At 34.6% G+C, this 26,741-nt stretch overlaps 2 protein-coding genes, 2 long non-coding RNA genes and 2 pseudogenes across 4 annotated transcripts; 3 read left to right on the forward strand and 3 right to left on the reverse strand.

Annotated features, from left to right (window-relative positions):
• Window positions 1-4,279: 4,279 nt before the first annotated feature.
• On the forward strand, window positions 4,280-10,370 carry LOC103859932 (putative cysteine-rich repeat secretory protein 13). The gene is made up of 2 exons (XM_033288337.1): window positions 4,280-4,961; window positions 5,612-10,370. The coding sequence occupies exons 1-2, from the start codon at window positions 4,620-4,622 to the stop codon at window positions 6,053-6,055; spliced, it is 786 nt and encodes a 261-aa protein (XP_033144228.1). The 5' UTR covers window positions 4,280-4,619; the 3' UTR covers window positions 6,056-10,370.
• LOC103860215 lies at window positions 6,441-9,001 on the reverse strand (annotated as a pseudogene).
• On the forward strand, window positions 7,319-10,378 carry LOC117132881 (annotated as a pseudogene).
• On the reverse strand, window positions 10,161-11,325 carry LOC103859935 (36.4 kDa proline-rich protein). The gene has a single exon (XM_009137530.2). The coding sequence runs from the start codon at window positions 11,259-11,261 to the stop codon at window positions 10,428-10,430; it is 834 nt and encodes a 277-aa protein (XP_009135778.2). The 5' UTR covers window positions 11,262-11,325; the 3' UTR covers window positions 10,161-10,427.
• Window positions 11,326-20,513: 9,188 nt separating this feature from the next.
• Window positions 20,514-22,259, forward strand: LOC117132890. Its single transcript, XR_004456619.1, has 2 exons — window positions 20,514-21,085; window positions 21,161-22,259. It is a non-coding gene; the product is annotated as an uncharacterized LOC117132890 (long non-coding RNA).
• On the reverse strand, window positions 20,838-26,687 carry LOC117132896. Its single transcript, XR_004456626.1, has 2 exons — window positions 26,309-26,687; window positions 20,838-26,078 (listed from the first exon to the last, which is right to left on the reverse strand). It is a non-coding gene; the product is annotated as an uncharacterized LOC117132896 (long non-coding RNA).
• Window positions 26,688-26,741: the final 54 nt, after the last annotated feature.

Below are 26,741 nucleotides of genomic sequence, written 5' to 3' on the forward strand. Positions count from 1 at the left end.
ATTTTTGTTTTCGTGACAAAGTTAAGAATTTTGTAAAAGTAAGTTTAACATATAAATTTTCGTGACAAATATGAAAAAGCATAGATTTTTGTAAAATTTTGACAAAACAACTCAAAACATACTTCTCTAATGTCTTAATAAAATATTATTTAAGGGTGTAATAATTAAATATATTAATTCAATAAATTTTGTAATTTATAGACAAAACAATAACACAACAAATTTTGAAACATTTGTTTAACCTATCGATTTTTTTTCATGAGAATCCAACTAAACAAGATAAAAAAAATTAGATTTACAAATATTTAATTACCATTTTATTCAATTTTGATTAATTTCAAATTGTCATAATGTATCTTTTTGAAGTTACAAATATGAAAAAGCATAGATTTTTGTACAATTTGACAAAACAACTCAAAACATATTTTTCTAATGTCTTAATAAAATATTATTTAAGGATGCAATAATTAAATATATTAATTCAATAAATTTTATAATTTATAGACAAAACAATACCACAACAAATTTTGAAACATTTGTTTAACCAATCGATTTTTTTTTTTCATGAGAATCCAACTAAACAATTAGATTTACAAATATTTAATTACCATTTTATTCAATTTTGATTCATTTCAAATTGTAATAATGTATCTTTTTGAAGTTACAAAAAAATAATGTTCTTTCTTTATTAAACTAGCATTGTATATAGATTCTATATACACAAAATAAATATAATATAACAACATAAGCTTGCTTTCCCCGATTCATATGAAAACTTTTTAAGTTATCCACCAAAGCAAATTAATTAAATCAATGAAATTGTTAAAATACAGCAAATTAATATATAATTTTATTTTAAATTAAATTATTTAAAAAGTGCATTTTCGTTAAAACAAAATAATAAATAAGTAAAACTGATTTGATGGTAATTTTTATGATATATATATATATATATATATCAATTCTGTGAAAGAAATAGAAGCTTAATATGGAAAAAAATCTTAAATACAAAAACCTCTAAAAATTAACAAAAAAAACTAATAAATTAAACTATGATATCACTTAAAAGCTTCTTAGACCATATTAATAAAATATTTAAGCGATAATTAGACAAATTTGATTTTTTCCAGCAAAAAATTTATTATTAATTAGCATCAGTTATTTCAAGATGTTTAAGAAATGATGGACAAAAAAATAAGATGGACATTAATGATATATGAACTATGAATAGTACTTTGTGAAACAGACTTAGATAACATATCTGCACATCCATTTCCAGTCCTTTTTGATATATTCTTATAAAGTGTGAGAACGTTGACAAATATGAAAAAGCATAGATTTTTGTTTTCGTGACAAAGTTAAGAATTTTGTAAAAGTAAGTTTAACATATAAATTTTCGTGACAAATATGAAAAAGCATAGATTTTTGTAAAATTTTGACAAAACAACTCAAAACATACTTCTCTAATGTCTTAATAAAATATTATTTAAGGGTGTAATAATTAAATATATTAATTCAATAAATTTTGTAATTTATAGACAAAACAATAACACAACAAATTTTGAAACATTTGTTTAACCTATCGATTTTTTTTCATGAGAATCCAACTAAACAAGATAAAAAAAAATTAGATTTACAAATATTTAATTACCATTTTATTCAATTTTGATTAATTTCAAATTGTCATAATGTATCTTTTTGAAGTTACAAATATGAAAAAGCATAGATTTTTGTACAATTTGACAAAACAACTCAAAACATATTTTTCTAATGTCTTAATAAAATATTATTTAAGGATGCAATAATTAAATATATTAATTCAATAAATTTTATAATTTATAGACAAAACAATACCACAACAAATTTTGAAACATTTGTTTAACCAATCGATTTTTTTTTTCATGAGAATCCAACTAAACAATTAGATTTACAAATATTTAATTACCATTTTATTCAATTTTGATTCATTTCAAATTGTAATAATGTATCTTTTTGAAGTTACAAAAAAATAATGTTCTTTCTTTATTACACTAGCATTGTATATAGATTCTATATACACAAAATAAATATAATATAACAACATAAGCTTGCTTTCCCCGATTCATATGAAAACTTTTTAAGTTATCCACCAAAGCAAATTAATTAAATCAATGAAATTGTTAAAATAGAGCAAATTAATATATAATTTTATTTTAAATTAAATTATTTAAAAAGTGTATTTTCGTTAAAACAAAATAATAAATAAGTAAAACTGATTTGATGGTAATTTTTATGATATATATATATATATATATATCAATTCTGTGAAAGAAATAGAAGCTTAATATGGAAAAAAATCTTAAATACAAAAACCTCTAAAAATTAACAAAAAAAACTAATAAATTAAACTATGATATCACTTAAAAGCTTCTTAGACCATATTAATAAAATATTTAAGCGATAATTAGACAAATTTGATTTTTTTCCAGCAAAAAATTTATTATTAATTAGCATCAGTTATTTCAAGATGTTTAAGAAATGGTGGACAAAAAAATAAGATGGACATTAATGATATATGAACTATGAATAGTACTTTGTGAAGCAGACTTAGATAACATATCTGCACATCCATTTCCAGTCCTTTTTGATGCTTAAATTCAATTTCTTCAGAGTAGTTATTCCACAAATAGATCGTATGAGATATTGTTTTGATATGTAGATTTGTTTTTTCAATGTTAAGAAGATTGATAACTGTAAAAATGTCTCTTTCGAATATGATATGTCTATAACTGAGTCCCCAACATGAGACAAGTTTGTTTAAAAAGTAAATAATTTTATTTTTCTTATATTATATAATCAATATATATTATTTACTGATAATAAAAATATAGTTATTCATCTATCACAAATATCTATGCAAATATGTGAATCAAGTACAACAATCAAACAACATAATGATTTCCACAAAGAAAATTTAAAAAATATATTTATGTTATGAAGTCATATTTTATATTCTTTAAATAATGTAATACAATATTATACATTATTTTTTAGAATTGAGAAATACATATATCAGTTAGACAAATTAAGCGATAATTAGACAAATTTGATTTTTATTTTGTGAGTAAAAAGTTTATTATTAATTAGCATTACTTATTTCAAGATGTTTAAGAAATGATGGACAAAAAAATAGGATGGACATAAATGATATATGAACTATAAATAGTTTTTTGTAAAGCTGACTTAGATAACACATATGCACATCCATTTCCAGTCCTTTTTGATGCATAAATTCAATTTCTTCAGAGCAGTTATTCCACAAAGAGATCGTATGAGATATTGTTTTGATATTCAGATTTGTTTCTTGATTGTTAAGAAGATTGATAAGTGTAAAAATGTTTCATTCGAATATGATATGTCTATAACCGAGTCCCCAACATGAGACAAGTTTGTTAAAAAGTAAATAATTCCATTTTTCTTATATTATATAATAAATATATATTATTTACTGATAATAAAAATATAGTTATTCATCTATCACAAATATCTATGCAAATATGTGAATTAAGTACAACAATCAAACAACATAATGATTTTCACAAAGAAAATATAAAAAATATATTTATATTATGTGGTCTTATTTTATATTCTTTAAATAATATAATACAATATTATACATTATTTTTTAGAATTGAGAAATACATATAATATCTTATCCGCGCGTAGCGCGGTTAAAAAATCTAGTATGTATAAATATAATTAACCTTATATTTCTAGTTTATATCTCTCATTTTATATAAAATATTTATATTGATACTACATATACTTTAAGTTCATATGATATACATACAATTACGGAAAAAATGATTTGCTACTCACTTAAAATGCATTAAAATGCATGTCAAGTTTTTTATTTCAAAAATAAGCAAAAAGTTACATCCAAAATTAAAAAAATAACTAAAGTAATGCCTTTTTAGTTTTAAAATGTTATGTCCAAATATATTAACCATTCAATCTATTAAAAATAAAAAAAATTAGTTAACTGAAAGTTATATTTTTAAATACAACAAACTTGAGAAATGAAATTTTTTTTTTTCAAAATCTAAATATCCGAACCCGATCCGAAATAACCGAATCCGAACTAAAAATATCCGAACCCGACCCGAAGTACAGAAATACCCGAACGGATTCTAGACCTCTATACCGAAATACCCGAAAATCCGAAATACCAGATCCGTATCCGAACGGGTACCCGAACGCCCACCCCTAGTGTCTCAACACAAGCTCTTTCCATAAATATAATAAGATAATGAAAAAGAATGAAAGAAATTAGTAAAAGAAGGAGAGAGGTGAGAGCCATGCTCTCGTACAAGAGCACACACATTTTGTGTGAGCTTTTTTTGAGTGTCCAACTTTGATTTCTTACATAGCCCTGTTCTCTCGCCGCATATACTAAAGTTCTCAACCACTCTCCTCTCTCAGACTAAAACATTTCTTATATATAGAAACTAAGATGATGAAACGAATTTTTTTAAGGTCACCAAGGTACAAGAAAAAAATAGGAATCATAATCACTTCAAATCAAAAATTCTCATCAAGTCTCTTATATAAACATCTCCACTCCTCAAAGATCACAAATAATGCTTTCACTTTCTGGATCGGTCCCTATCTTGGCCGCGGTGGCCATACAACTCCTCCTTATATCCAGCGTTTCTTCCCTCAACATTACCAATGAGTATCTCCACCATGCATGCAACAACACCCAAGGGAAATACAAGCCAGGGAGTGTGTTCGAGAAAAATCTCAACATTGCCCTCAAAAACATATCCGCTTTTAATCTGCACAAAGGTTTCGCCCTTGACTCCAATATGAATAGACCCTACAAAAATATACCTCCCGATACCGCCTTCGTCATGCTCCAGTGTCGTGGCGACTCCTACGGGTCTAAGTGTCACTCATGCCTCACCACAGCCCTCTCTGGGGTAACATCACTTCACCATTATCGTATTAGCAGTCAAGTATGAACATATACAAATGGGCATCCGCACACACTGAGATATATTTCTAAAAGATCCATATTATAAAAAAAACTTTTGTTTCACAAATATACATATTTTATATTTTTAATACAATTTTTGTTAACTAATAATAAAAAATTGTGAAGTTCAAGAACATTAATTGTATTTTTAAATTCTTATTGGTTTAAAAATATAGGAAATATAAAATTATAAAAAAATATGCATCTTTAGCTAAATTTTAATATGTTTTATTAAAAAGTATGAAAATTCTAATAGATTATAAATATATGTCAATTAGGGGCAGTAATTGCCTCAGTAAAACATTGGCCTTAACTCAAAAAATATTAAAAGTTATATAGTATATAGAAATAATCAAATAAATTACCAAATATATTATGAAAAAATTAATAAAATTCTTATTAAATGTTTATGTTCCCCAAAATATCGTATCCGAGTTTGATGACAATTCTTATACCTACCCTACGTAGAAGGTTTAACTAACGTCATCTGATACACTTTAAGGGATGGTAGAAAACAAAAATCTGTATTATATTCGTAATATAGTTAACGCAATATTCTTCTTTATCGACGTTGTGTCGTTATATATATGACAGCTTCGTAAGAAATGTCCGAGAAATAAAGCAGGAACAATATGGTATGACCAATGCACTCTGGATATTTCTACATTCAGTGCCGGTGACAGCAGAATCCTCTATGATGATTATTTATGTATAACCAACCCAAAGGACCTGAGCGGAGATAAGAAGATGTTCTATAAGAAAAAGAAGGATTTCACCGAAAAGCTAATATCTGAAGCCGGCAAGTTGGGAAACAACAGCAAGGGGTCACTGTACGCAACGGGAGAGACGATGATCGGGACAAAGAAGCTTTATGGAATGATGCAATGTACGGACGAGTTATATGAGAATGGTTGCTCTGTGTGTCTAGATTGGCTTGTCTTGCAACATCCATTCTGCGGCGATGGAAAACAAGGAGTTAGATATATGTGTAGAAGCTGTAATGCAAGGTTTGAGCTTTACCCTTTTCTTAGAACTTAATACTGTTTGATGGGAGCTCTTAGTTTGCTTTATGTTTGACTAAGTGCTATATCAAGGAATAAAAATTGTTAACCTCTTTGTGTTTTATTTTCTGGCTAAATTCCAAACTTTATAATCCATTTCTCAATGTTACTTTTGAGATCAGGCTAACAACTTTATAACCTCTTTGTAACCCATTTCTCAATGTTAATTTTTGAAATCAGGCTAAACTTTATAACCCATTTCTCAATGTTAATTTTAAAATCAGGCTAAACTTTATAACCCATGTCTCAATATTAATTTTGAAATCAGGCTAATATAACCTCTTTGAGCTTTACTCTAAACAGCTAAATCAGGCTAAATTCCAAACTTTATAACCCATTTCTATTTTTTACTTTTTCTTATGTGGGTTTATCCATGTCCATATAATGTATACATTTATTTAACTTGCGTTTAATGTTAATATAGTAAAAGTAAGTTCATGTGAGTTCTCTATGATAATATTACGTGATAATATTACGGCTCACGTATAGTGTGTGTGTAATTTTCTAATGTTCTCTGTTACATTCAGTATTTAATGTTCTATCACACAGGAATTACCTTAAAATGAGGGCACCGAAGTTTTTTTTTTTCATGTGAAACCAATGAACTCTTAGGAATTTGTAACTGGTTGTGCATGAATCTACTCTAAAGGAGCTGAAGCAGATGTGTCTCCATCATCATTTATTGCATATTTTGCTCTTTACCGCTGCTCTGACTTTCTTCCATTTATCTCTGCAAATAGACACAATCTTGCTTATTAAGAGATTGCTCTCTTTGCAATTTGTTTGGACACTATTCACTTCCCTTTTGTTCTAATTTTTTTTGGGGCTCAACATCAAATTAACTTACGATTAACCAACTAAGAGATTCAAACAATTTAACCTCAATAGAGTTTAACCACAGCTACAACGAAACGATCTAATATCATTTAAGAACAGGTTTATGGATCCTATGGTACCTAATCGATCTCGATTGTTCTCACTTAGTTGTGGCTCTTATGAGATTGACATTTACTTACTTGATTGAAGAGACAAAGAGACCAAATTGTAGTTGATATTTAAAAAGCCCTTCCTGTTTTGTGATAATCGTTCATCACTTATTTCCCTTTTATTCCTTCACAAACAATATTGAAGTTTAAACCTTTTTCTTGGGGTCTTTCAAGATTCACTCTGCAATCATAATGACTTTTGAGTTTAGTTATTGTTTTTTGTATTTTGATTTCAACAAATCATATGCAAGTATGGAACATTGAGGAAATTACTTGGGAACTCTACTTGTTCCAATGATAATCTTAAGGTGATCTTTAGTGATTTCCCTGGTGGAGCTGATACTTTTGAGCTTGTTTCGAGAGTCTGCTACAACGACGGAGAGTTACATATAATGTCTTCAAATGTAGTCATGTTACATTGTGCTGCTAAGTTCATGGAAGTGTTCCTAAACAGAAAAGTGTATGGAAGAGATTCGGTTTTGGGCTTGGTCAGAGGTTCTTCTTGGTTTGAAACAGTGTCAAGAACTTAAAACATCCTCTGAAGCTGATTCTTTAGCCGCAAGTTTGATTGATGCGCTCGTGGAGAAACTGTTTAGCCATTGAAACGGGTCCCTCTTGTGCTACTTTTCCTTGTTCACCATATAGCAGCTTGTTTCGGTTTTCTTGTGATAGTAAAAGCACAGAGAGTTTCAAGAATAGCTCCTCTCGGTTAACATGGTGTTTCTATGAGGTTCTTGTTCTAAGTTCTAGCTTGGTGATGATAACGCGAAAATTCGATAATCTTACCATATGTAAGTTCTTTCTATTACCAGAAGGTTAAGTTCTGTTCCGCGTCTTCTAATGAGAAAAGAGAGATTCTTGAAACCACCATTGATACTATTTCCTTGTTAGATCAAAACTGTGTTCCTTACAAGAGCCTTTTCAAGGTTTGAGGCTCGCTCTTGGATTGAACATCGACAAAAGTGTTATGAACAAACTTGAGCTTATGATTGGTCACCAACTGGATCAAGCAACACTTGACAATCTTCTTGTACCATCTCCATTGAAATCAAGTCACTTGTACTATGTGAGTCTCGTTCTTAGATTCACAAAAGCTTTCCTCAACGAAGCAAAGAGAGGATCACGGTCAAAACTCATAACACTAGTTTCAACGCCATTGTTAATTAACATCAAACTAAAAAATGGAAACAGAGAACTAACAGAGATAGATAAAGGAGACCGCACCACCAAGCAGGGAAATAAGACACGTACATAGTTTCATGCTCAGGACGTTTCAGCAGCGGGTTGAGTCGCACCATGCTTCGGCCACAGTTTGGTGAGAGAGTCAGGAGAGTGAACATGGTACTTAACATTCCCCGATGGAGTCAAAAACACCTCAGCAAGCTCAAGCCGAAGTCACATATCATCCTTATAGTCTTGTCTCAGAATAGACTGAGCAGCCTGATTGTTTGCTCCAACAGCCGCAGCTTTCCAACCACCATAGTTCCCACCAGGATCACTCATATACAGCTGATACCCATAGTTCTTGTCCCACCCTGCAAAAAGAAAAGACACTCCAAAGGGACGAAGACCACCGAACTGCGTGTACCATTGCTTCGTGTCACAAAGAAACTGAACCAGCTGCTCCACAGGCATGGGCTCTTCGTACATGAAGGTGTAGCGTTGCGCGTGGACACGAGCCGTGTTGATGAATATGTTGGCATCAGACATGATACCAGCAACGGCACAAGCTAACGTGGTCGTCGATCTTGTACATTTTCTCAGAGGAGGTGGAGGTTTGAAGAAACTTGGAGGTGTTTCTTCTCACCGATCATAAATTCAAGCCCAGGATATTAACTTTTGATCTATTTTTTTGTTAATATATTATATATGGTAACTTTGTGTGATGTTTCCAAAAAAAAGAGAGGTAACTTTGTGTGTACCAACAGTTTTGCCATCAAGATTTTATTCTTCTTCTATATAATTCTAGTCCCAAATATAAGGAGAGTTATATAAAGAATACCTTATGCGATATATGCGATGTTCATGTATGTTCTTTACTTATATTAGACATTTTAATTAGATATATGCGATGTTCATGTACGTCAAGTATCAACAAGAGTACCTTTAATTCTTAAAAACATTATATCATACTATGCTTGCACGGTGTCACCGTGTCCGTATTTATAGTTTACAGACTACATGTTTTGTTGAATCTCAGTAACATGTTGTACTATAAAGATACATAGATATATTGTAATATCATTTGAGTTTTATTATGTATGCTGTATCACCGCATAAGATAGAACTGCAATGGGGAGTTTGTACTAATACCATGATTAACCTCAGTTTCTTAACTGTAGTTTTTAGCTTTTCTTAGATTTTAACTAAGACAAGCTAATAACCGTCTCTTAAATAAGGGATACAATACCCGTTTTTTAGCCAAAAATATATATTAAAAAAAGAGAAGTGAAATCATGAGTTAAGAACTTCGGCTAAGAAATCGGAGTTAATCATGCTCTAAGGTTCTCAAAACATTAAATCAAACGATATTAACAAAGTATTACTTTGAGATTCTCATGTTTTTGAGTTAATCTTGATAAAAAAAATATGATGAATATTTATGTATATATACATTCAAGAAACTTGTTTTCAGATTCCCTCTAAGTTTTTTTTTTCTTTTTTTACTGAAATCTGGTAAGGTTGCTTTGAGTTACAAGACGCTAGCTAAAGAAAAAATCATCTCCATAGTTTACAGATTTACTTTTCCAGACCTTTTAATACATAAACTAAATGTGTAATCACCTGAGCGATTGTAATATATGTTTGGTTAAGAATTATCATATTTATTAATTTACTCAGAAGAAAGAAGTATTATATATTTTATTTTTTTATTATAAGTATATGATATATGTTGTTCAAGAAAATGTATATGATATATTTGTTAGCATAGATATACGTGTCTGTATACAACTATATTAAAACACATGTACTTGGTCAGAAGCTAGGTTGTGGTATGAGGGGCGCGTATCACATTTGCATCACTGCAATGTGCATGGCTAGTTTGTATCCCATTTATGTTTACACATTTCTTTAACGTATGCACATAAAACAAAATAAGCATACTGCGTACACAGATACACACTTGTTTAATATTTAGAAAAGGATACCGTTTTACAGTTTTTCTTCTTATTAAAAGTACAACATGAAAACACAAATAAACCTTTGACTAAAGATAAAAAGAAAACACAAATAAACCCTTTTTATTGTATCAAATGAAACAAGTGATTAAACCTCGCACACACGCACATTAACCTCTCATCAAAAGAGATCATCAATCCAACACATTCTACAAAAACGAAAGCTTCGGAGACTCTTCATTAATCAAGCTGGACATTTGAAGCCAGGTGGTGGAGTCTTTCCACAGGCGACAAGAACCTCAAGAGCAATTGGGATGATAAGGTCGATGTTGAGAAGTTTGGCTTTAATGGTGGTACATAAGCAAACGGCTGCGTCTAGGTCAACTAAACCTCCCAAAACCGGACAACACTTTTCTTTCGCGTGCGTTTTACCAAGCCCGATGTGAATCAAACCTCCAAGAACGTCCACACAAGCGCCTAGCTTCAACGTGTCGATTGGGCAAGTCTCTGGCTTAGGTGGAGTTGGTGTTGGCGGTGTTACGACCGGTGGGCTTGGTGTTGGTGGCGTAACAACAGGTGGCGGTGGGCACGGTGATGGCGGTGGCGGTGGGCACGGTGATGGCGGCGTTACGACGGGTGGAGGCGTATGAGTGGGTGGTTTAGGGGTGGACGGAGGTGGTTTAACAGTGGGCGGTTTCGTGGGTGGTTTCGGGGTAGACGGAGGAGGTTTAACGGTGGGCGGTTTCGTGGGTGGTTTCGGGGTGGACGGAGGTGGTTTAACGGTGGGCGGTTTCGTGGGTGGTTTCGGGGTGGGATGAGGTTTGGTAGGGGGTTTCGGATGTGGGTGTGGTTTGACAGTGGGCGGTTTGGTAGGGGGTTTAGGGTGTGGGTGTGGTTTGACGGTGGGTGGTTTGGGAGGTTTTACTGCCGGTGGTTTAGGCGGTTTGCTAGGATGTTTAGGCGGTTTGTGGGGGTGAGGTGATGGTTTAGGAGGGCTACAGTCGCAAGCGAAGGAGACGGCAAGAAAGCCAAGGAAGAGGAAGATAAGAAAAGAGAGGTTTTGTGTACGAGACCCCATTTTTCTAGAGTGAGGGTGTGGTTTACCCAAAGGACTGAGTAAGAAAGATATATGAGTGTATCATTTTATAGAAAGATATTAAAATATATTTGCTATATATAATTTTCAAATATGCATTTTGTGACTAGATTATTGAAACTGAATTTCAGTTTTTGTTTTTGTTTTGAAATCTAGATTTTGTAGCATGTGTTAAGTCACTTAGTTACAACTTACAAGTTGTCATTTCCTGAGTTGTAAAAAAATAGGACAACATTCGTTATATATATACTTCCATAGAAACTCTATTGTGGTTGTGGATCAACCTATGTGAAGAGGATACAAAAAAATAAGCTTTAAAGATTTTAGTAAGTTCAATTTTTTTTTGTATTTTTCTTATTGATCAAAACACTGCCAAAAGCAAATAAACTGCATTTGGTGCGAAGAACTCAAATACTACTCCTCGCAAGGTTTCTGCCAAATCATTTGCTCTATCCTTCTCCCTTTGAGTTTTTTTTAATCTAGGGAGATATATATACCTTGTTATTCATAGTCTACTTAGAACAAGGAAGCAGATATATATTAGATTTCTAATATACAACCTCTGAGTAACTCGGATTCGGCCACCTCCTCGAATCATAGGATGACTCTATCCACTCTTCAATGTACGTAATATTATTTGATCATCCATGTTTTTGCACTCGGTAATTTCTAGCTATATATTAAAACTGGAAATTGTTTTGAGTAAATTCGATTATGAATAGTTGGTAAACGTATGGTTTTATGCTTCTGCCACGGTTGTTTAAATAAAGGAATAAAAGAGTGCAATTTTAACCAAAAAAAAAAAAGAGAGAGAGAGAGAGTGCAATTTCAGTTCTACGAGACCTTGATCTGAATCCAAAATATATTATGATAAAAAAAAAATTCATGCCACCAAAAATATTTTTCTTAAAGAAAATATGATAATTGGCCAAAAACCATGAAATTTGTGTTTTGTTTTATCAACGTTGAGTTGACCTAGTGATAAAGGAATTGCGACTGTAACTTCCGCCACTTGGGTTCAATTCACAGTGAAAGAAACTATTTACAATGCTTGGGTTTTCGGTTTTTTAGACCAAAAAGAAAAATCCTTTGTTTTAATTTCTTGGACATGATCATAATGGTTTAGCCAATATAAAACGTACAAACATGAAAATGTTTGACGAAACGACCACCGGAGATAGAATTGTCATCATGCATTGAAAAACATAAACTTTCGCAAAGGTAGGCACCATTATCGTACGTCTTATATGTTTTCTATTTCTTTCTTTTGTTCTCGTTTCCAAAAGGCTATTGTCACCAAGCTTTTCCATCACATATTTTCCGTAAAATGATCGATATTTTCATATATGGGTAAAACTTAGCTTTTCCAAATATGCGTTCTCTTTTTATAATCCTGTCTAATAGTGTCTTGCACTCTGGTTTGTTAAATCGGAGATCCAGTTGGTCAAATATCTAAAATCAAGGCGTAAATCAGGGAAATGTCCCGATATTGCCAAGCTCTAATACTCTAGCATAATAGCATTTTAAAGAATGCCCAGTCTATCAGCGTTTAACAGTCACTAGATTAAAACATTTGTTATGTTATTGCATAGATTTTCTTTTCTAAAAAAACTTTGGGCAGACATATTTTGTAATTACTAGTGAAAACAATGGGAGTAACCAGAGGATTTTGTAGTGTTATGGCCAGTGGGCAGACAATTTATGAAGGGATTTTGTCAGCATTACTTGACTTAAGACACACCTCCCATCTTCTATAGTGACAAGATATAATTAAAGACATCCTTCTCACTCTTCTTTTTTTCTAGTTCCTTCCGTTTTAGGTCCACTTTTCGAGAAGCATATTAGGCAAGTTCAGAACTTCTCTTGGGTTTTAGTTTATGTTTTTACCTATTCAAAAAGGAGGAAAATAATCAGTTTTGGTTTAGCATACCAAACCTACGATGTAAAGTATTCAAATGTTCAGTATTCATATAAAGTATATAAGTCGATATATCTTGAGCCAAGGTCCGAGTTATTGGGATTTCGTAGGTAGATGACAGGTTAAAAAGTATTCGTTTATATTGATGAAATCACTCCCCCACACCTCCATAACGTGTTTCGGCCGTTCAGTCATTTACATTTTCATATAACCAATCTAGGCTTTGGATCATATATTATCCATCCATATGATTTGTTCAAAGCTTTTTCTTTAGTTTGTTTTTGTCTCCCGCGTTTGAAAGATACGAGCTTTGTGAGCCTTTTATCAGATCTTTAAGTGATTGAATAGCGTCCGTGATTGATGATTCTCTTTAGAATTTTTCCATTAAATAATATTAATTTTAAAATATATATTGTACTACTATTATACTAGTGATGATTCAGAATATGATTTCATAGTGTAAATAGGTCAACATATACTAATTAAAGCTAAATCTACTATATGATTGGTAAAATTGAAACGATCATTTGGTTAACACACACGTTCACTGCGTTTGAAATAACAAAACTGTAAATTTACTTTCTTCAGAACACGATTTATAGTTATTTTTCTCCCAGATTCTTTCACATGGTATAGAAAGCTTATTTATTAGTATTGTTGGGGATTTTTGTTATTCAAATTTCTATTTGTCATGAATAAATTTATTATTGAACAGTTTTCACCATACTATTCGCAGGTGTACTAAGAAAAGGTAGAGTGAAAGTTGTACAAAATCCCATTGTGTCCGAGGAGTAAGAGCACTTCCAATGGAAGTTCTACCCATTAAAATTCTAAATATGAATATGTATATATGTATATATTGTATATATGTATGTAGTTGTGGGGTCTACTAAATAGTATAAAATTTCTATTCAAAAGGTATAATTTTGGAGATTCTCTAAAAGTTTTCTCTACCACTTTTTCTCTGAACAAACTTTTTTTTCTCTGAACAACCTTTCTTTGCCATATTCACTTTCGCATCTCTATTGACAATATCGCAAAAACATTGTGGTTTATTTTCTAATTCAGTTTATCAAGAACTGTTTAAAATTATTTTAGTTATAAACCTACTTTGTATGATAAATTATGAAATTAAAAACTTTTAGATTTATTGAATAAAACAAAATAAAGTTTAGACGCCACTACAAGGTGGCGGGTAGGATTTGGCGGGTAGCAAAAACATTGTAAACCCGTGAAGTCTGTCACTTTTAGGATTTATTTTTCTTTAAAAACCAAAAATGGGAAATGGATAATGTGACGTGCTGAATGCATCACATGCATGCATGTGACTCCACCATAATTTAAGAAAAAACAAACTTAAAAAAATGTGGTCTGACTCTCTGAGTACTCATGTCCTAGTCGTGAGGACACGTCAGTCCATCACCAGCCGGGGGAAAAAATGTACACGAGAAAAGATGTCGTTGTGATAATTTGTTTTGCAGAAGCTTTTTTTTTTGCAATTAAAAAGTGGAGAAGAAGAAATCGAACCCGGTTTTGCGGAAGCTTGATCATTTCTTTACTGATAGAGTGATAATAGTTAGAGAAAATTGGCCCATGTACCCTTAAATGATCCCTTAATTTGAGCTTTGCGCCTGAAATGACAGTATTAGTTTTATTCTGAAATTAACCTTACTTCCTCGTTGACGGCTTTAGATGAAGTTGTGTCAGTATACCCTGTGCATGTCGAAAATATGTATCAGATGGAAAATTCTTTTCTAGTTCTCTTTCTTCTCGTAATCTCTTTCTTTTCAAAGGTCTTTTTTTTTTCTTTTCACTTCTCTATATTAAATGTGTGTTTTGCAATGTCTTTCTTCTCTCCTTCTCTATTTTTTTTTGGTGTAAATGTTAAGATTTATACCAACTTTTCTGTTTTTTGAATTACAAGATGTGGCAAGCCACTTATTAAGCAACAAGAAGAGAAAGAAGGAAAAGAAGCAAGAAACTAAGGTTCATTACAAAGAAAGGCGGAGTAAAGCTGCAGGAGCGAGACATGAGATGGAGATCGAGTCGGGATAGAGAGCAGCCGGTCCCTAATCATGCGATCTACCCTTGAAGCCAGCACCGTTGCAGGAATAGAAGTGGTTGTGAAGATGCGTGCGTTCCTTTCCCTCCACAAGCAATAAATGACAACCTGCAAAATTAGCTTGAGGACTGGTATAGTCCTAGGTGTAGAAGTGAACTGGTGACATCGCATCGCGTTGGCACACGCTAGTGTTGAGACCGGAGGAGCCGAGAGATATCTTCCTACACAGAAACGCGACCAAACAGAAGAAGCATAGGTGCATTGAAAGAATAGGTGATCATGTGATTCTAGCCCAGTTGAGCAGAGCACACAGTGCGCCGGAACATTCATGCCCCAAGACGCTAGCCGATCCCTTGTTGGTAGTCGTTGAAGCACAGACAGCCAGGTGATAAACGAGCAACGCGGGATTTCCTCCTTAAACCAGACCAAGCCTGCCCATGAAACTGGCTCTGCAGTCTGCCTTATGAGCTCCCATGTTCTCTTGGTGGAGAATTGTTTGTCATAACTACTGTCCCCACTGCGCCACAGATAGCAATCTTTACCTCTCGAGGGAGATGGTGGTGGGATTGTGGAAAGAACAATCTGTAGTGTCTCGGACTCATCAGATCTAGCTGATGGGATTTGCCAGGTTCCATCCCTAGTTGCCTCGGAAACTGTAGAGTTTAGGGGAATGCGGAGATCTCTTGGACCCGTAGGACCCATTGCCGAGATCAAAGGCCCCATATCTGTCCACCAGTCAAACCAAAAAGACGCTGACCTGCCATCGCCTATAGAGCATCGAAGGAAATATTCAACTGTCGACTTGATGGAGATCATATTTTTCACCGTTGAAGAAAACCGTGCTGCATTTTCCATAATCCAGTAGCTTTTGCGGATGAAAACGTTGTTGTACAACCAACGGCTCCACAACGACTCAGAGGAGGTGAAATAATTCCAGACTCTCTTCAACTGGAATACCGACTGATAATCTTCAAGCTTTCGGATCCCCAAGCCTCCCTCTTGCTTAGGTTTACAGATACTCTCCCATGAAACCCGGGCTCCCGAAGCCGAAGTGGTTTTGTTGTTCCATAGAAAGGCTGAGCATAGAGAATCCACTTTTGCGTAGAACCGCTTAGGTAAAGTGAATACCGAACTCCAAAAATTGACCATCCCGTAGATAACGGAGGTCACCATTTTTATCTTTCCAGCAAAGGACAAACATTTAGCCGTCCATGAATGAAGCTTATTGGTGATTCGCTCCAGAAATGGCTGCAGGGATTCGAAGTTCAAACGAGTCGGATTCAGGGGTAAGCCTAGATAACGGGTAGGAAAAGAGCCCTTCTTGAATCCTGAGAGGTCACTAATTACAGAAGCTTCGATACTACTATAACCCCCAAGAAAGATTTCTGATTTTGTGGGGTTAGTATCAAGACCAGTCCAGCATTTGAAAGACCTCATTACTGCTTTAATCCCATTGATTGAGTGATTAGACCCGTCAGAGAAGACAAGCAAGTCGTCCGCAAACAGCAAGTGAGTCACTCTAGGATGGGCACATAAAGGATGTAAACTCATACCCTCTTCATCAACCAATTTCTCAAATAATTTTGACAGCACTTCCATAATCATGATAAAGATATATGGGGAGATAGAGTCACCTTGACGCAAGCCTTTTTTACCGGCGAAGAATCCAGCCAGCTCGCCATTTACGGAAACGGAGAATCTTGGAGAGGTCATACACTCTTTAATCCAGGTAACGAAGATCGGGGGAAAGGATTGAGCTTGCAACAATTTGATAACGAAGTCCCAGCAGACAGTATCAAACGCCTTCCGTAGGTCTACCTTTAGCGTGCAGCTTGGCTGGCAGTTTGCTGAGTTGTATGACTGAATCAGTTCGGTCGCTAAGAGGACATTGTCCCCCAGAGATGTGCCCTTCAGAAAAGCCGCTTGATTTGGGCTCACACAAGACTGCATAAGAGGTTTTAACCTGTTGGTGATTATTTTCGAAATGACCTTGTAGACTATGTTGCAGCAACTAATCGGTCTGTAGTCTCCCAGTCTGCATGCTTCAGGGGTCTTAGGTATTAGAGCAATGGCTGTGGTATTCAGATCCTTTAGGAGACGACCATTCCTGAAGAATTCTGCTACCGCATTAACGACGTCCTGCCCTACGGTGTCCCAAGAAGCCCGGAGAAACTCAACACAATAGCCATCGGGGCCAGAACTCTTGTTCAGCGGCATTGAGAAGACTGTGGCCCGGATCTCCGCTGCTGTGACTACTCTACTCAAATACCGTTGTTGTAATTCTGAGCATCTGAACCCTAACAGACCTTGTAGTTCAGTGACAGTTACCGGCGAAGTAGCCATATCTGTCTGCCCTAAGATTCCTTCAAAATAAGCCGCAGAATGGGCTTTAATACCAGCAGCTGTTCCAATAAACTGATCATTTTCGCCTTTAAGGAAGTGAATGTGATTGCGAGTCAGACGTTGAGAGACTGTCTTATGAAAGAACGGTGTGTTACGATCTCCCACATCTGCCCATCGCACTCTTGATCGTTGTCTATAGAACTTTTGCTCTGCAGTTAGCAACATGTTGAGCTTCGCTCGGTCCCTGTGCTCTTGCTCTGCTGTATTCCTGTCTGGAGCAGATAGTAGCGAACGTTGCAGTCCCTCTACGACACTCGTTTGCTCCTTTACCCGCTGAGAGATACCACTAAAATGAGTCTTGTTCAGGTAACGGAGATCCTTTTTCAAACCTTTCAGAGAGCGGACTAGTTTGAATTGATCCGATCCTACAATCTGATTAGGCTTCCAAGCTTCGGAGACTGTTGCAGCATAGTCCGGATGGTCAATGACATGATGAAAGAACTTGAACGGCTTACAGGACTGTCGTCTTAGCGACGGAATTCTGAAGGCACAAGGAGCATGATCAGACTGGCCTGGTTCTAAGTATTCAGCATAAGAATCAGGAAATACTGATGCCCAGGCCTGGTTAATGAAAGCGTGATCAATCTTCTTAGAAATAGGGTTATCAACTTGGTTATTCCACCAGGTGAATGGAGAACCCTTTGATTGAGCTTCGAATAACTCAGCATCCTGAAGTGCCGTTGTCATATCTTCCATACCCGTAGTATCAATAACAGAATCAGGGTATTGGGAGTGATTACTAACCCTGATGATTTGGTTGAAGTCGCCTACAACCGACCAGGGAGAGTGAGAAACCGATGTTGTTCTGTTGATGAGGGTAAGTTCATCCCAAAGAGATTGCCTAGCTTCCACCTCATTAAACCCATACGCAAAAGTGACGGTGAGGTTGATATTTTCCGCCATTATGAAAATTCCACAGGTAATTGCCTCAGCAGAGGCACTATACACAAAAACTGATACCGTCGGGTCCCAAACGACCACTATCCTACCGGCTGGATGATGTTCAAAATTCCCAAAATACCTCCACCCTGCCGGAATTGCATTCAAAATCCGAGATTGGTTATTTTCTTGTACATGTGTTTCCAAAAAAGCTCCCAGTAGAGGTCTGTGGATATTAATCCACTCTCTGGTCATTGTGTGGCGTATATCACTATTCAGTCCTCTAACATTCCACGCAAAAAATATCGACATAATGATTAGTGGTTGCGTTTGGCCTTGCGGCGACTCTTTCTCCCGAGAACCAGCAGAAAGCCATCATCACTTGTAGCATCATGATCAGTTTGTGAGTAACCTGACCTGTGCTCCTCCACTCGCCTCTCGTGAATTACATCACTACTAGACTCTTTAGTAGTATTATAATTCAGTGAGACTTTATCATTTGTAGATTGTCTGGTACAACCATTTTCCGGAGGATGCACTGCATCCTCAACAGCCACTCCCTCCGCAGCATCCTCAGCAGCCACTGCAACCTCAGCAGTCCCAGTGGGATCAATTGATGTCTCCGCTGTTCCTAGACTGATCTCTCCCTCCTCTCGATCAATGGCAGCAGGATCTCTGTCTTTTTCCGGAGAGATCTTCACATTATGGACAGGTTTACGGGAATGCCTTCTATTGTTGGGGCGGGAGCGTCCAGCGCGTTCCTGAATTGGTTTCTTCTCCCTACTACGAGATGTGCTTCTGTCCCGATTAACCACTGTTCTTCCTCCAACCGCGGGTACCCGACATTTATCATTCTCGTGCCCAAATCTCCCACACTGACTACATTTTACTGGTAACCAGGGGTAGGTAACAGATATTTCAACCTCACGACCATTAGAAAACCCTGAGATAATCTTTGAGGGTAGTGGTTTGGTAAGGTCAACTCTGACGTACATCTTCGCCACCTTAAAATTTTCCTTGCGCTCTGTCTCCGGTGCAAGTGAATCAGGCTTACCAATAGCTGTAGCGATCCTGCTCAAGCTCTGTTGGTTAAACAGTAGGTAGGGAACATTCCGCAACTCCACCGGAACTACCGCAGACGTTAATGGGGCTTCCTCTGGAGCAAAGTCAGGCGACCATGGAGCCACGAACATTGGATATCCAGCCACATTCCAGCATGTACGACTGAGAAGAGATTCTCTTGCTTTAATGTTTATAACTCGCAGCAAGTAGCATCCTTGGCCAATGTTATGAACAAAAATCCTCGGTCCCGCCTTTGCCCAAATAGCATTTACCACACCAATGATTCGACCCATTGATGGGAAATCACTGTGAAATCTCGCAAAGAGGAAGTCTTTGAATTCTTCTCTTGCTGATTGAATGTTGTCATCGGGTATGAGAACAAACGGCGCTCCTGAGACGTGCTCTGTAGGCGTACCAAGTTCTTCCAGTTTCGCTGAGGCCTTAAGAAGACTTGCATAGTTTTGGTTACCAGAGGGCGAGACCGGCCTAACAGTCTCTGTCTCCTCAGAGGGTGTATCCGCAGTCAAATGGACTGGCGATGATCCGAAAGCCACCTCCTTTGCAGCATTCAGAACAGTATCAGTATGAGCTGATGTCTCAGCCACAATGACTGGAGCAGCTACTGATTGCAAATCCCCATTTCTTTCATGGGTAGATGTTCCCTCAACAGACAGAGATGCCGAACCTTTAACATTAAGAGCCAAAGCGGACTCGTCTTGAGTCAGATCTGTAGCCGCGGTCACTGCCTCGTAGCTAGAAGAAAGCTTCTCCTCTACCACACCTGTGGCAATTACAGCATCAGCAATGGGATTGCTGGCGAGAGGAATAGATTTCTTCTTGCCCTTAGCGGCAGCGGCGAACCGGGCCATTTTCGAAGAACCTTGTAGCGGATGACGTTGTTTGTTTCGAAATTTCATGGGAGCCAGAGATTTGAGAAGAAGAAAGGAGGCAGAGAGTTCTCGCCGGAGGAGCGTGGTGCTCTCCGACGGCGGATTCGCGGTGGGAAAACCCTTATCCTAAAAATCGCCTTTAGCCCTCATGAGAGAGAAAAATCAGAAAATTCATAATTGTTCCCACATTTATCCAGCTCTCCTTCTCTATTTTGTTCGTAGATTCTTTATTTTTGTTTCGTTTTTTAAATCTTTAGATCTTTATAATTTAAAAAAAAAGAAAAAAGAAATTCATCTCAAATTTGTTTTGCACTACTTTTTCATATTATGTTCTTCATCTAGACTTTTTTGGTTCCTTTTATTTTATTTTCTATGTTTGATTTTTCTCATTAATATATTTTATCTCTAATGAACTCTCTTTCCAGGGTTGGGAAGTTGCTGAAGATCCAAGATGAATCCAGAGTGATGGCTAGCAATTTCGTGATGTTTGTTGATATATATAACATTTATGTTAGCAACCATTTTACTTGTTACCCAATATTATTTATGTTTATTAGTGTATCTTTTGTTTTCTATCGCCATTTGAGATCAAGTTTTTTAGATGTTAGTATTTAATTGTCGCTAACTGATAATATGTGGTAACGTGTTATAAGTTATGTGTTGTTAGTAGATATATAGTTGGTTAAATAATATATGGCTTGTTAGGCGTTAAATTTTTCTTGGTACTTTATTTATTAGCTAATACATTATTTGTTAGCTGATACATATTTTCGTAGTAGATACAATTTTTTATTATGTATGTTATTGATTCTTTTAACATACTAGACATAATCATGATCATCTAACAAAGCATATTATATGGTTTGTTAGCTGATATATGTTTTTTTTTCTGATTAAATATCAAATTTATTGATCAAAGTGAAAAAGGAATTTACATAAAATGATATATTGTTCTAATCTGTAAAGAATAAAACAATGATATGTTCTAATATGTGTAGACAGTAAACTATCTCATAAATAGTCCGCTCAGCTTATGGTTTTCCCTATACTTCAAAGATGAGATGCGCTTCTTGACAATATTCCCAATGGCCTTAGTAGTTGTATCAACAGGTGCACACACCTCCGTGCCGTCTTGAGTTCCTCTCCTTCCACAACATATAAATGACTGTTTGGAAAACTAAGCGGAGGAGTATAGCATCGAGTCTGCTCCTGTTCTGGCGTAACAGGGAGGTGACTATATCTTTCCAGTCCGGTGTTATCGCTAGACCAAATAATTTCTTTGCTACGTTTATCCAAACTGTGAAGGTATAAGGGCAAGCGAAAAACAAATGATCTCTGCTTTCATCCTTGTCTCCACAGTAGACACATCATTGCTCCATTCTCCATTCTTTCATTCTAGTGCCTGTTGATAATCTGTCCTTGAAAACTAACCATACCACGAAGGATTGTCGGGGTATGGCCTGAGGGAACCACACAATACAATGCCAAGGAAGCTTTGTCTTTTTAACTCTCAGGTAGTTCCAAGTCTTGGTAGCTGAGAAATATGGTTTCAAATCATCCTGGTCATGTCTCCATAGAGCTATATCTGGCCCTGCAGTAGCTACCGGCTGTGGAATCTCTGCAAGCTGATATATGATTTTTTGAATAGACAGTTTTTTGTTTTTTGTTTGTTAGATGATAAATGGATTGATACATATTTTGTGAGTAATACATTGTCTAATAAACGGTTCGTTATTTAATAAATGATTTGTTATCTGGTACATGTTTTTTTAGCAGTGCATAGTTCATTAACCAAAAAATTGATATTTAATATTATGTATATTATTGAATACATATTCTTCTTTCTCATCAATTTATACGATATATATAGAATTAGAAAATATTTCGATCAAAAAAAAAAAAAATATTTCGCAAGTGTGTAAGATATTTTGTTATTAATACCATTCAAAGTTCGTTGCTACTCTTGTTTGATAAATAGTTTGTTATAGGATACATGATTTATTATCTGTCACATATTTTGTTAGCTGATGAATAGTTGATACATGGTTTGTTTGATGGTTCGCAATTTATTAAATGATACTTACATACATACCAACTAACACATATGTTATCAAGAACGGGTTCTTCTTAAATTTTTGATACACCACCGCATGAATTATAGTTGAAGAGAAAGACCACAACACAGAATCGCTATTAATATGATTGGAAATTGAAAACACATTATGATTTGAAACATAAAGGGATAAGAACAATGTTCACCGGAAGGGATAAAATCCCCGCAACCTGTCATATCGATCGGAGTGTTTAATGTTGAATCCTCCAGTGAGTTTAATGTCATATAGGAGTGTTTAATGTTAAATTTTTAATACAAACATAAGAACATCATTAGTGGTATGATACCCATTTAGAGTATCTAATTTATATAATATTAATATTAAAACTATTAAATTTTAAACAAAATAAAAGTCCAACCAATGAGACAACAACAAATATTACCGGAGTCTATATCAAATTGTGTGGAACGTTTCTTTATAAAGGTACGTTATCTTTCTATTGTTTTGATATTTTTATTTCAAAAAACCTATTCAGAAACTAGCACGCAAGTTTCCTAAGAACAGTTTTTAAAAAATGATGTACTGAATATCTATTTATTAAAATAAAAATAAAAGGGAATAGAGAACTAGAAAAGTTCTTAATTGAGAAATTTTGAGAACCTCATAACAACCTTACTGTCCAAATGTCAAATATTGGTTAGATTTTTAATATCAAAATTAAATTTAACTAAGAAATTAAGTTCTATTTAAAATTTATATTTTTTGCCGTAAAAAATCCATGTGGATTCTTACCAATGGTGTTGCTCTAATAAGACTATCCACATCAAAAATATTTCAATTAGAATATGTCACCAAAATAATAATTTTTAATTTTTTTTAAAGAGATTCATGCTGAAAGTCGTCATTTGAGAATTCTGGACATGAGTCTATCAAAACATTTGTAAAAAGAAATCATTAAAATATTGTATTTTGTTGAGAGATTCAAATAATAATGTCCTAACGAAACATACTTATGCATGAGTATGATTTCTCAACTTTGTTTGCTCTTTGGTTAGCTAAAACTACAAAGAAATATTTGATAAAATATCAGTATTTGTGATTGGATAAGAACGGATATGTAAATTAATATTAGTATTTATGATTTGTTAGGAACGGATTTTTGGATTAAATATTACTATTGATTTCGACACGTCTACTAATAATTCCCATCGTTTAGCACCTCAAGACGTAGAAGAAGACAGTAACATACAGGGAATATTATAGTGGCACAAATATATCAGAACTCAACTATATTGTGAGACGATTGAAGGTACAAAGAAAAGTTTATTATGTCTTACTTTTTCCACTTATCTTCTACTACATTTTGCCTGGATTTGAAACTTTATTATGCTATCTTTAGCTAATTCATGCAATAATAGATTTCCTTGGGATGAACTGGCACAATTTTTTTTGAACACAAAGATGAACTGGCACACATATTAAACATTTGTCGGTTATTTCGTAAGTACATTCCAGAACAAAAAGATACTAATGTATGTTGATATGTATTACCATTTACAAGAATAACATTGACAAAAGAATAAAGAGTAGATGTTCATACATTTTCAGTGTCACATGAAAACACAGTTAAGTAAGTTTGGGTTGGCTCAAAATAGTCAAAGCGAGTTAAGCGATCATTTAGGCCGAATACTATAGATTAGAGCATTTCCAAAGGCACTCTATTTTTTCCTCTATAATTTACACTAAAATAGAGTAACTCTATTATAGAGTTAAATTTGCTCCAATGGTTCACTCTATAATAGAGTTACTCTATAATAGAGTGAAATATAGAGTAATCCTATTTTTTTACTCCAAATATAGAGTGAAAAAACAAGAATACTCTATATTTCACTCTATTATAGAGTAACTCTATTATAGAGTAAACCATTGGAGCAAATTCAACTCTATAATAGAGTTACTCTATTTTAGAGTGAAATATAGAGGAAATTATAGAGTGTGATTGGAGATGGTTGACACATTCTCTCTCTTTTTTTTTTTTTTGCTAAAATTCTCTCTCTTTTTTCTAATGGTTTTTCCTTTAAAGTAAGAGCATCTCCAACCCCACTCTATTTTTCACTCTAAAATAGAGTTTAGAGTAAATAATGCTCCAATGGTACTCTATTTCTCACTCTATAATAGAGTGAAAAATAGATTTACTCCAAATATAGAGTAATTTGTTTTTTTTTTGTTCATCACTCTATTTTCTACTCTAAAATAGAGTACCATTGGAGCAAACTCAAACTCTATTATAGAGTTACTCTATTTTAGAGTAAAAAATAGAGTGAACCATTGGAGATGGTCTTATGCAATCGGGAATTTTTTTGCTTGTTACTGTTCAAAACCAATATAAGAGCTATAAACCCAATCTTATATGAAAAAAATATCATGAAACTAATAAAGAAAATTGACCTTCCAATATATAATTACGGATTTCAATTTCATGCATGCATGCATGTCCCTGCACCATTCGTTTCTTTGTTTCCTCTCACGACCCAATAATTTGAAAACCAAGTAAATTAAAAGAAATATTGGTGGTCGTCTGAGTACTTGAGTATTATTCGCAAGGACGTGTTGTTGGTCCATAACCAGCAGAAAAGACCAAGAAAACGATATTGGTTTTGATGTTGAATACACGTCGGTCCGACGACAGCAGAAAAGAGAATAAAATCCAGACGCCATATGAATTTGTTTATGTCGGTAACTCAATAGCAGAAAATAGGATTATATATATTGAATCAAAAAGCGATCATCGTTTTGATATTTTAATTTACGCATGTACCTGCACTAAAAATATTGAAATAAAAATAATAATTTTAATTTTGATTTTTTTGAGCAAAATATCACAAATAAAATACTTTCATACGTATCTTAACAGTAAAATAGTGATATATTTTAATATATATATATATATATATATATATTTATCTACTTTCTTAAAAAACATTCATTAGAAATACTCTTAAAACATATTAAAAAAACATTTTTATTGATTGCAGATTTTTTTGTAAAACAGAGGTTGACTAACGAAATGGTTGGTTTTCAAGTTTATCAATTGAAATGAAATCACAGTTAACTCTGGATTTAGCTAACTTTTAAATTAACAAATCATTTGAAGGAACTCCACATGTCCTATTTCTTAAATATACTTTAAGCACAATTTCTAAATTTCCTGGAACTTTAAGAGTTTCAGAATACCGTCCTATCTCCTGTCTGAATACTATATATAAGGTCATTTCGAGATTCCTAGTTTCAAGACTCAAACCTATTCTACAGCACTTGATTCTCCCGTGTCAAACTGCAATCGTTAAGGATAGCCTGCTTGTTGAAAACACAGTACTTACTAGTGAGTTGATCCATGGATGCCATAAAAACAAGGGATAAAAAAAAATTACCATAAAGGTGGACATAGCCAAAACTTTCGACACACTATCATGGGAATTTCTTCCTTGAAGGTCTCCACATCCCTCCTAAGTTCATTTCATGGCTCAAGGCCTGCATATGCACGACAAGCTTTATGATTGGCTATAATGGTACAGTCTCAGGTTATTTTAAATGCAAAAGAGGCTTAAGGCAAGGTGACCTACTGTCCTCTTACTTATTTGTGATCGCTATGAACTGCCTATCCTTTATGCTAAACAATGCAGCAGCTCATGGGAACATTTAGTACCATTCCAAATGTAGTAAGATGAAACTAACACATCTATCATTTGCCGACGACATACTGATTTTCATAGATGGGTCTTTGGAGTCGGTCCAAAATGTGCTTCATATCCTCCATGAATTTGAGCAACGGTCTGGCTTGGCGGTCAGCTACCAAAAAACAAGTTTTTATGGATCAGGTCTGTCTCCTCAAGAAATTGAAACGATACATGCATCTACTGGAATGTCTTGTGAGACTCTACATGTCCGCTATCTTGGAGTACCGCTCAATTCAAAAAAATTAAACCTTGCTAATTGTGAGCTTCTCATTCACCAGATCAAGTCAAGACTCTTCTCTTGGTCAGTGAATTCACTCTCCTTCTCAGGCAGGCTCCTCCTCATTAAAACTGTGATTGCGGGAATCATAACATTTTGGTGTTCAGCCTTCATCCTGCCAAAAGCGTGTGTTTAGCGTATCAAATCTATGCGCAGTGTGTTCTTATGGAAGGGAGTATT

This window comes from Brassica rapa, chromosome A03, assembly GCF_000309985.2.
Source record: "Brassica rapa cultivar Chiifu-401-42 chromosome A03, CAAS_Brap_v3.01, whole genome shotgun sequence".
Classification (NCBI taxonomy): Eukaryota; Viridiplantae; Streptophyta; class Magnoliopsida; order Brassicales; family Brassicaceae; genus Brassica; species Brassica rapa.

Coding starts and splice junctions, on each gene's coding strand:
- LOC103859932 (XM_033288337.1), top strand. CDS start 4,620: ATGCTTTCACTTTCTGGATCGGTCCCTATCTTGGCCGCGGTGGCCATA. Junction 4,962..5,611: donor TCACCACAGCCCTCTCTGGG/GTAACATCACTT, acceptor TATATATGACAG/CTTCGTAAGAAATGTCCGAG.
- LOC103859935 (XM_009137530.2), bottom strand. CDS start 11,261: ATGGGGTCTCGTACACAAAACCTCTCTTTTCTTATCTTCCTCTTCCTT.